Below are 11,563 nucleotides of genomic sequence, written 5' to 3'. Positions count from 1 at the left end.
TGGCCTGGAGTATGAATGTGTTGCATCTTTGTGATACCTGGATGCAGTTATCCTTCCTTGCCTCCAAACGTAGCATCACTCTCTCTGGGAGGAAAGCAATACCATTGTGACGACCAGGACCCTGGGGCGCCACAGGGTGCTCACTGCAAATGGAATTTGGTGCTCTGAAGGAAAAAATCCAAGAAGACTGAAGCAAGAACCTTCGGCACTCAATAAGAACAACTTTATTGTTCAATGTTCAAATGAAAGAAAAAGAGGCGAATCATCCACATTATACAAAAGAAAAAACGGAACACAGGTGTACACAGATATGCTTCTTCTGCAACGTTTCGGCAATATAATGCCTTTGTCAAGCCAAATCTGTGATAGAGAGGTCTTACATGATGGAATCTACTCGGAGGATCTGCCTGCTAGGTGTGGACGTATCGGAATGGCGGCGGGCTGCCGATGTCTATTCGCGAATGCTGTGCATGTGAACATTGAACAATAAAGTTGTTCTTATTGAGTACCTAAGGTTCTTGCTTCAGTCTACTAGGAAGTTCTGTCTGATTCTGCTGCATAGCCCCTCCCTCTCTGGAATAAACTCTAGACCAGGGGTGGGGAACCTCAGGCCCCAGGGCCATTTACTGCCCTCGATAACCTTTTATCCGGCCCCCGAGCAGATTCTCAGGGACTGCATTCTTGGGCAGGGAGGTGTATTTTGATTATAACCAGTTTATTAATTTCTTCTTGCTCTGTTAGCACACACATGCAGTGTTCACTACTGAACACTGAAGGGCATGCAATGAAAGATTAGGTCCTGAAACCAATGCCAGAGTCAGGATGTACTTTGTGGGCGGAGTTTGTACGGCCCCCGAACGATGGTATAAATATCCAAATGGCCCTTGGCAGAAAAAAGATTCCTCACCTCTGCTCTAGACCTATCTTACTCCACTTACTGTCTGGTGCTGGGCAGACTTTAACGTGGCTATCATAAAAAACCTCATTAAAGACAGATAAAAAGTTAAACCTTTATTATTAAATCATAAAAAGGGGACAAACGACACATAATAACACACACCAAACAAAAAGTGCGTACTAGGTCCACCCTAACAATGATCCCTGAACCTATCTCCTACCTACTAGTGGAGGTTAGCACCCTATAAGAAAATACGAGAATGGCGCACCCGCTCAACGATGGCTGACCCTAATATCCTGTGTGTCCCTCATTGTCAGTGACCAATACACAGCCGAGATGTCCAAAGAGGACCCCACAGTCACACTGATTGCTGAAGGGACAGCGAAAAAAAGCAGGAAGGTGTATATAAGGTCAGGGATAGAAGCCTGTCATGCAGAGTGATGAAAAATGATTATTTAATGCAAATGACAAACCCCTCTGTGCTAAACCTACACTGTGCCCTGCCTACACAACAGAGGTTGGCACCCTACTGGTCAGCGCATATGGCGCCCCCACTCCATGATGGCTATCCCTTGGAAGCCCTAATAGACCAATACCCCAGGGGTTGCAAAATATATATCATTTACAATATCTGGAGACAGAGGGTTTGTGGGTGTCAATACAATTCAAATGATCAAATTCCAATCCACAAATGCAATATCAAACAACTCTATACTGATATCTATAGATATAGCCAAAGGCTCAGTCCTCAAATAGGATATTAGATAGTGTCCAAAACAAAGTCCATAGATATGGACCATCCTTAAATACATCAGTAAGATATAGAATAACGCATGATGGCTAAAGTCAGAGGGTTACTTATCAATTAGATGTCATGTGACCTCAACGCGTTTCACCACACGGCTCATCAGGAGGTTAGATAGACGGATGTTGCATGGTCAGACTATAACAACGTTATTGCCATTTTGTAGATATTATACTTAACATCATATAATATTATGTATCACACAGTACACACCACACTGTACAACATTACATGAAGGCTTCTCAAGATGCGTAAGGAATGTGCCCATCCCCCTGCACTGAAATCAAAACAGTGAAGGTAGATCTGAGATGGTATCTCATGATTGCATTATAATTGTAACCACAGTCAGTATGCAATTTGCATAGTTTTTCCTTCAATTAATTCACCCTTAAAGGCATGACAATGCTTAAACATTGACATGGTTTAAAAAAACAAATCACTCGGAAAGCCACCTGATGCCTGTGTTTAAGGCCTGCTACTTCAAAATGGAGTGAAATTGCACAGGCTTTGTCTACGTCATTCAGTAGACTGCAGATAACAAGTTAGAGTCATCAACACAGTGGGAGGAAGTGTCTCAGATTATTGCTTCCCCCATATTACAAGTGGTACGAAGCAGAAGACCAATCCTTCCATAATCCTTTTAAAATAAATTTCTGTTCACATTACATTTAAAAGGGTTTTCTCATGCTATTTCTTAAGGAGCACATCACTCCTTTGCCTCCCCACTTGCTTGTTGCCAGGGGGCAGGACTGAACCGAGTGCCCTCCCAGGCTGCTGGCTTTCCCTCTGCAGCATGCGAGGTGCGCGGGGTAAGTGAAGCTGGTCAGATTCAGCTATCCAGACAGCATCAGAATGTCGCAATCAAAACATAGAGCCTGCAAATGGGGCATGCTCCTTGCCTAGGTAACCAGCCATACTTGAGAACAGAGAAGATTGTAAATTGCAAATTTGCTTGTTTTTACAAGCACTTTGCAATTTTTCCCCATTTAAGAACTTGAAACAACCCCTTTAAAGCGGTTGTCCTGTTTCCTGCTAAGCACCTGCGATCACTCTATGTCACTGCAGACTTCTGAATCCTGACAGGGTGCAGTTAGAAATTCCCAGTATTGCTAGTGAGAGTAGTTTAGAGAACCTGGACATGTCTAGTTGGAATGTGACTGAATATATGCAAATTGCATAATAGCAGTCATGTGACCGCCTGCACTAACCGGTAATAATAGTGAATCTTGCCAGGGTGCGAAACTCATGCTGAGTTACTGCAGACCTACACTGTATGCAGAATTATTAGGCAAGTTGTATTTTAGAGGATTATTTTTATTACTGTATTGATCAACAACTATGTTCTTATCAACCCAAAAGACTCAAATATCAAAGCTTAATATTTTTGGAAGTTGGAGTGGGTTTTTTTAGATTTGGCTATCTTAGGAGGATATCTGTTTGTGCAAGTAACTATTACTGTGCAGAATTATTAGGCAACTTAATAAAAACCAAATATATTCCCATCTCACTTATTTATTTTCACCAGGTAAACCAATATAACTGCACAAAATTTAGAAATAAACATTTCTAACATGCAAAAACAAAACCCCAAAAATCAGTGACCAATATAGCCACCTTTCTTTATGATGACACTCAGCAGCCTTCCATCCATAGATTCTGTCAGTTGCTTGATCTGTTTGCGATCAACATTGCGTGCAGCAGCCACCACAGCTTCCCAGACACTGTTCCGAGAGGTGGACTGTTTTCCCTCCCTGTAGATCTCACATTTTACGAGGGACAACAGGTTCTCTATGGGGTTCAGATCAGGTGAACAAGGGGGCCATGTCATTATTTTTTCTTCTTTGAGACCTTCACTGGCCAGCCACGCTGTGGAGTAGTTGGAGGCATGTGATGGAGCATTGTCCTGCATGAAAATCATGTTTTTCTTGAACCATACCGACTTCTTCCTGTACCACTGCTTGAAGAAGTTGTCTTCCAGAAACTGGCAGTAGGTCTGGGAGTTGAGCTTCACTTCATCCTCAACCCGAAAAGGTCCCACAAGTTCATCTTTGATGACACCAGCCCATACCAGTGCCCCACCTCCACCTTGCTAGTGTCTGAGTGGGAGTGGAGCTCTCTGCCCTTCACTGATCCAGCCTCTGGCCCATCAAGAGTCACTCTCATTTCATCAGTCCATAAAACCTTTGAAAAGTCAGTCTTAACCCCTTCACCCCCGGAGCTTTTTCCGTTTTTGCGTTTTCGTTTTTCACTCCCCTCCTTCCCAGAGCCATAACTTTTTTATTTTTCCGTCAATATGGCCATGTGAGGGCTTATTTTTTGCGGGACGAGATGTACTTTTGAACGGTACCATTGGATTTACCATGCCGTGTAACAGAAAACGGGAAAAAAATTCCAAGTGTGATTAAATTGCAAAAAAAGTGCAATCCCACACTTGCTTTGTGCTTGGCTTTTTTGCTAGGTTCACCAAATGCTAAAACTGACCTGCCTTTGTGATTCTCTAGGTCATTACAAGTTCACAGACACCTAACATGTCTAGGTTATTTTTTATCTAAGTGGTGAAAATAAATTCCAAAGTTTGCTAAAAAAAAAAAAAAAGTGCGCGATTTTCCGATACCCGTAGCGTCTCCAGTTTTCGTGATCTGGGGTCAGGTGAGGGCTTATTTTTTGCGTGCTGAGCTGGCGTTTTTAATGATACCATTTTGGTGTAGATACGTTGTTTTGATCGCCCGTTATTGCATTTTAATGCAATGTTGCGGCGACCAAAAAAACTTAATTTTGCCGTTTTGATTTTTTTTCTCGCTACGCCATTTAACGGTCAGGTTAATCCTTTGTTTTTATTGATAGATCGGGTGATTCTGAACTCGGCGATACCAAAAATGTGTATGTTTGATTTTTTTTTAATTGTTTTATTTTGATTGGGGCGAAAGGGGGGTGATTTGAACTTTTATATATTTTTTTATTTTTTTATATTTTTAAACACTTTTTTTTTTTTAATTTTGGCATGCTTCAATAGCCTCCATGGGAGGCTAGAAGCATGCACTACATGATCGCCTCTGCTACATAGAGGTGAAGCACAGATCACCTCTATGTAGCAGAAATGCAGGTGTACCACAGGGTGGCGCTCAAAGCAATCGGCCATCAACAACCATAGAGGTCTCAAGGAGACCTCTGGTTGTTATGGCAATGCACCGATGACCCCCGATCGTGTGACGGGGGTCAGCGGTACGAGCACTTCCGGCCGCACGGCCGGGAGCGCTAGTTAAATGCCGCTGTCAGCGCTTGAAGGCGGCATTTAAGTAGTTAATGGGAGCGGGCGGATCGCGATTCCACTAGCGCTCATTGCGCGCACATGTCAGCTGTACAAAACAGCTGACATGTCGCGGCTTTGAGGTGGGCTCACCGCCGGAGCCCACCTCAAAGCAGGGGATCTGCCAGCTGACGTACTATTCCATCAGCTGGCAGAAAGGGGTTAAGATATTTCTTGGCCCAGTCTTGACGTTTTATCTTATGTTTCTGGTTCAAAGGTGGTCGTTTTTCAGCCTTCCTTACCTTGGCCATGTCCCAGAGTATCGCACACTTTGTGCTTTTTGTTACTCCAGTAACGTTGCAACTCTGAAATATGGCAAAACTGGTGGCAAATGGCATCTTGGCAGCTTCACGCTTGATTTTCCTCAATTCATGGGCAGTTATTTTGCGCCTTTTTTGCCTAACACGCTTCTTGCGACCCTGTTGGCTATTTGCCATGAAACGCTTGATTGTTCGGTGATCACGCTTAAAAAGTTTGGCAATTTCAAGACTGCTGCATCCCTCTGCAAGACATCTCACAATTTTGGACTTTTCAGAGCCCGTCAAATCTCTCTTCTGACCCATTTTGCCAAAGGAAAGAAAGTTGCCTAATAATTAAGCACACCTTATATAGGGTTTTGATGTTATTATACAACACCCCTCCTCATTACAGAGATGCACATCACCTGATTTACTTAATTGGTAGTTGGCTCTCAAGCCTGAACAGCTTGAAGTAGGACAACATGTATAAAAAGGATCATGTGATCAAAATACAACTTGCCTAATAATTCTGCACACAGTGTATAGCACAAATTTGGACAAATCCTTTAAAGGAAACCTGTCACCCTCAAAATTGAAGGTGAGCTAAGCCCACCAGCATCAGGGGCTTATCTACAGCATTCTGGAATGCTGTAGATAAACCTCCGATGTATCCTGAAAGATGAGAAAAAGAGGTTATATTATAATCACCCAGGGGCGGTCCTGGTCTGGTTCTGGTCCGATGGGGGTCGCGGTCCGGTCCGATGGGGGTCGCGGTCCGGTCCGGGGCTTCCCATCTTCTTACGATGACGTCCTCTTCTTGTATTCGCGCTGAGGCTCCGGCGCAGGTGTACTTTGTCTGCCCTGTTGAGGGCAAAGCAAAGTACTGCAGTGCGCAGACGCCGGAAAGGGCAGAGAGGCCCAGCGCCTGCGTACTGCAGTACTTTGCTCTGCCCTCAACAGGGCAGACAAAGTACGCCAGCGCCGGAGCCGCAGCGTGAAGACAAGAAGAGGACGTCATCGTAAGAAGATGGAAGGCCCCGGACCGCGACGCCCATCGGACCAGAACCGGACTGGGACTGCCCCTGGGTGAGTATAATCTTACCTCTTTTTCTCATCTTTCAGGACACATTGGGGGCTTATCTACAGCATTACAGAATGCTGTAGATAAGCCCCTGATGCTGGTGGGCTTAGCTCACCTTCGATTTTGTGGGTGACAGGTTCCCTTTAAGCCTTCCATTGAATACTTATATTGGCAGCATTGCACCGCCCATAGGCTCCATGATATTGTGATTTTCTATATAGTAAAACAAAGGACATACTGTCTGAGACTCACGGCATCTGTTGGGTAAATAGGCCTATCACTACTTTTGCGACTGAAGCTCTCTTAGAACATATTTTGAGTGCAGAGTAAAATGAGATGTGAACTGTGTCTATGGATGTCAGGGCTGTTGGCACACATACCAGATGGGTGACTGGTTCATACACCAATCAATACACTTCACCTTTTAATAACTAAGCTTTTATGTTTAATGTTTTCCCATTGTAAAATTGTAGTATGTGTTGTCTCTATCTAATAAAAAGGTAATATTATTGTGATAATGATTATCATTATTATATAATTCAAAGTACACAAAAGAGGTATTAAATATAAGACAGGAACGAGGTAACAATAAACTTGGATTAACTTTGTGAGTAAATGATTTTTCAGCATTGAATTTGTAATTGGACACAATAGCCGCAATCTTCAGGGTCTCTCCCAGTGACTGAGCGGTGCTCTTACAGCTACAGACATTGACGTGCCAGACACATTCTGCTAGAAAAAGGGATTGATTCAATTGGCATCATGTGCTGATTTCAGGGTCCTTTGACCTGTCTGGGTCTCTCAGCAGACTAGACTTCTTGCTGTACACTTCTCTTGTCTATTGGTTGTCTGCTCATAAATATGGAGAACAGCTTCTCTGCCTCCCCCTTCCCTTTCTCATGCGGGCTACTCCAGACTATAACTATGTCCCCTAGAAGAATCCCCCTCCCCTTCCTATTTTTCATAGCCACAAGGAGGAAGCCAAGAGCTGAGCTTCCTAAATTTAGGGAATTAGGAGTGGACAGGGGTGCAGTAAGGGAAAGTTAAGCCAGAGGCAGAGATGGATTACATTACTCAGGAAGGCATGTATTGTTCCGGACCAGAAACATGCAACTATCAAGGATTTTTTAGAATCCTATTTTAAAGCGGTCAATATCTGTTATAAGAATTGTATGGAGAATACAGGAAGGATTCATGATTCAAAAAAAATCTTATTTACCAAGATAACTTTATATTGTATCATTGAATGTTTTATTTTACAAACAAGTTCGCTCAGAAGGTAGAAAACTTACACTCCAAAGCAATGCGTTGGTTATTTACCTTTGAAAGCTATGTTATATATGTAATGATCATGCAAAAATAACTACGGTATCACCATCGTCATAATAGTACTTAAACATTTAGTTTTGAATGACGGAAACAACTTTTATAGATCAGAACATTTATTGGATAAATCTTAGATTCTCTTCTCCTTTAGTGGAATTTATGATTGTAGAATTGCGGTGTTTACTTCTCGTTAGAAATTACAAGTGGGAAAATGCAAGTGAGGATGGATATGACTTTCCCTGGGAAATAAATCAAGATGTGTTCCTATTTATTGAAAGTGTGCTTCTTTACCACAATCGTATGATTCATGGAGTGCAGTACTTGTGGTTTAGAAAGACCGTCTTTGTAATCCCCAACAGTAATATGGACAGATGTGAGAAAGAAAAAGAAAGAAAGCCAGAGAGAGCGTGAGAGCGAGAACGATTACACGGAAAGGGAAGAAAGAAATAGTAAGGAAGAAAAGAATGGAAAGAATAAAGAGAAAGACAAAAAAAATTAAAAAAAGCCAGAGAGAGAGAGAAAGCGAGAGAGAAAGAAGAGAAGGAAAAGATAGAAAGATGGAAAGAGGAGAAAGACAAGAATTAAAGAAAGAAAGGAAGGAAGGAAGAAAGAGAGAAATTAAGAAAGAAAGAAAAGACAGGAGACAGAGAGAAAGAGAAGAAAGTGAAAAAGAAAGAAAAAAGAAAAGATAAAGAGAAAAAAGAAAGGAGAAGGAAAAGGAAGATAGAAAGAAGGAAAGAGAGAGAGAGAAAGAAAGAAAACATAGAGAAAGAAAGAAAGAAAGAAAGAAAGAAAGAAAGAAAGAAAGAAAGAAAGAAAGAAAGAAAGAAAGAAAGAAAGAAAGAAAGAAAGAAAAAGATTTGAGAGCAGGAATGCAATGTTTCCAGGAGGGGAGTGACTGCAGAAGGAAAGTGAAGTAGGGAGGATGGAGGGGGAGTTCTGGGAGGAGGTGGGAGGGCAGTGACAGCTGGAGTGCAGCAGGGGGAGACTAGGGAGGAGAGGAGAAGGTGGGAAGGGTGAGTAGGGAGCCGCCGCCTTCCCGTCCAATCAGCGAGAGGTGGAACTCGTCCAAGTGCAGAGCGGAGTGTGCTATGAGCTGCCTGATGTGCAGAGCAGAGCCAGACTGACAGGGGGGCCAGGGAGACACACAGGGGAAAGAGGAAAACCCTGCCAACAGCACTCACAGACCAGCCCAGCTCCAAAAAAACGGGATCAGCCTCTCCTGGACCGCGTTCAAGCCACCCTCCAGGAGTGCAGCACTGCAAGTACAGCTCTAGGCACAGCAGGACAGGCTGCCCTTCCTGCCTCCTACCCTGACTTCACCAGCCTGCCCTCTGCCAAGACCTTGTTATTTTTCCGGCTCTGCTCTTCATTTCTTACACGTATTTCTATATAAAAAGCATCCTATGAAAAACAGAACACACAGCAGCCCACATAAGCCTGCAGTCACTGCTGGGAGTCCGCTCTTATAATAAACCCCAGCCCCGGCCATAGACAGTCACTGTCACCTAAGAAATGTGAAGCCACCGCGCCTGTGCTGGATCCCTATAAGTTAATGCAGTACAGTGCAATGGTATGTGCCTTGGACGTTTGCATACACGTGACAAGCAGCGCTGTGCATAGTCGCTTTGTGGGTGCTGCCATGCAGTAGCGCTGTGCATAGTAGGTGCTGCCATGCTCGGTGTGTGTGCGCTGTGCTGGGACGGGAGCTCCCGGCCCGGACTGCCCGTGGGATGAGCTAGAGGTGCCGCTTGTGTGTCTTGTGCTTCTTGGCAGCATGTGGATGTGGGTCACACGTCTCTGCCAGCAATCAGTGGACGGAGCTGGCGTCCAAGAGCGCTGAGCTTGGCACACAGCCCCATTCTGGCAGAGGACGCGGACCTGGCTGCTCGCTACAGCAACCTTGGCTTTCCAAATCTGCTGCTCATGCATCCTCTTCATGTCATTCCTAATGTAATAATATTATGGTTATTCTTGTTATTATTAGTATTGTGTCCTACGTGTGTGTATTGTAGAAGTATAGCAGCGGGCGGCTGTAGCCTTGTGTAACCCCCCAGTGTCCTTACATGTGTTTGATGGCATGGCTTATTGTCTAGGCTTTGGAGTTCCCATGCTAGGAGAGTAAGGTGTGGCTTATCTCTGGGTAATACCTGCTATAAAGACCTATGTATGGAGAGTAACCATTCCTTTACTACTTGGCTCTAGTGTCCTGGACATCACATGAGGCCAGTGTCAGAGCATACTGACCCATATGCCCAGTGTGGGTGCCCCTAGTGTGTCTGCTCTGTGACATGATCCCACAGCTCTACACCTGTTAGGCATTCTGGTGCTAAGTATTAATCTAGTGATGTGTGTACGGTATATCTACTGATCCTCTAGGTCTAGGTGACACTAGAATGTATTCAGCATTCAATTTTGATTTCCGTGTCACTCCAGGAACAGGGCTAGTGTTGGATGAGTTCTTCATGTCTATACTGTCTGTATATATATATATATATATATATACACATATATATATATATATATATATATATATATATATATATATATATATATATATATATATATATATATAGTAACATTTTTGCAGTATAATGCACTCAGTGAATACATTTAGAAGAAGGGACAAATAAAGGGTTTCCAATGTCTTCTTGAAATATAAGGCAAACTTGCAGCAGAAATAAAGAGGGAAATAATTAAAAAGAACATGCATTTTATGCAATCTGCCTAGATTTTGTATAGACTTGGTAATATTGAAAACAGAATGTATGATTTTGCTTGTCACATTTATGTGCGAATGACCAGGTCAAGTCATCTTTAATGCCTTTTGTGAACTTTGTACGTGGTCTGTAATGCTATCGAACGCTTGAATGACAGATCCACAATGCTTATGTTGGCTGGTTTATGTCTAATATCTGTGGCCAACAAGAAAATCAAACTGTGGAATTGATTATACAGGCAATATTGTATTATTTACTATTGCCGTAGTGTACTTAAAAGACTGGGAACTTCAAAGTCAGGTAGATTAATATGGACCCAGTGTGGATGCAAATGCACCCTTAGCTGTAATAATGTACTATTCAGTTAGTTACATTGGTAATATTAGCAACTAACAGGAGATAGATTACTAATTAAAATATGGAGAAAGAAGGCATCACCCTTATAACTGATCTGTGTACACAGTGTTCTGTGTCAAGTAGCACAAAGGTCATTTGGGTACAGTACCCATGTCCCTGCCAGTGGGCAGCATTTGTGGCTGCATGTGTGCTTGACCTAGCCTGGAGTTGTGAGTAGTTTCAACTCTCAGGTTGGAGAGGGTGGGCCATCCGGGCCAGCTCTTTACTTTGACACAAGGAGCTGAAGTGGCGTGATGTGAATTATTATTAGTGCACTGAACATGCCTGTCTACCCCCTCCCCCTCTCCTGCTGCTTGTATAGGAGGCTGCCATTGAACTTGAGACAGGACAGACAAGATCTGCACTTTTTAAGTACAGTAGCAGTGGAGAAAAAGGCGCCAAAATGTGCAAGATTAACTCAAACAGTGCCACAGTGATATGCCTTGGGCTGCACTTACTGACAAGGCCTGCACTGTTGTGAGGGCATATGGATGATGCGCTGTATCCAGTCTTTAATAAGACTCTTCATACATATGTAGCTTACATAAATTGTAGCTGCTTGTCATAGAACTTCTATTATTTGCATTATTCTACACAATGCAATCTACTGTGCTCCTTTGTTATCAGGATACTGTAGTAAAACAAACATGTATTAAATGATAGATTTCTAAACTAGTAATTGCATTGGCACTGAGTAAAAATGCAATGTGCATAATGGAAATGATGTAACTATACCGCAGCGTTCAGGGCTCTACACCTTTGTAGTCTAGATGAAACAGATGTTAGTTTAG

General features: G+C 43.0%; 1 protein-coding gene across 3 annotated transcripts in view; it reads left to right on the top strand.

The window, feature by feature from the left end:
- Positions 1-8,756: 8,756 nt before the first annotated feature.
- NFIB (nuclear factor I B) overlaps positions 8,757-11,563 on the top strand; it is a 308,859-nt gene continuing 306,052 nt past the window's right edge. The window contains exon 1 of one of the 3 annotated variants that reach the window (XM_077249235.1): positions 8,757-9,229. In XM_077249235.1, the coding sequence (XP_077105350.1) occupies positions 9,212-9,229 (18 nt within the window). In that variant the 5' untranslated portion in view covers positions 8,757-9,211. The remainder of the gene's footprint in view (positions 9,230-11,563) is intronic. The other 2 variants (XM_077249226.1, XM_077249228.1) reach the window with 2 other exon arrangements.

Source organism: Ranitomeya variabilis, chromosome 1, assembly GCF_051348905.1.
Source record: "Ranitomeya variabilis isolate aRanVar5 chromosome 1, aRanVar5.hap1, whole genome shotgun sequence".
In the NCBI taxonomy this organism is placed as follows: Eukaryota; Metazoa; Chordata; class Amphibia; order Anura; family Dendrobatidae; genus Ranitomeya; species Ranitomeya variabilis.
The sequence above is the reverse complement of the archived record's forward strand: the minus strand, read 5'-3'. Positions and strand labels throughout refer to the sequence as shown.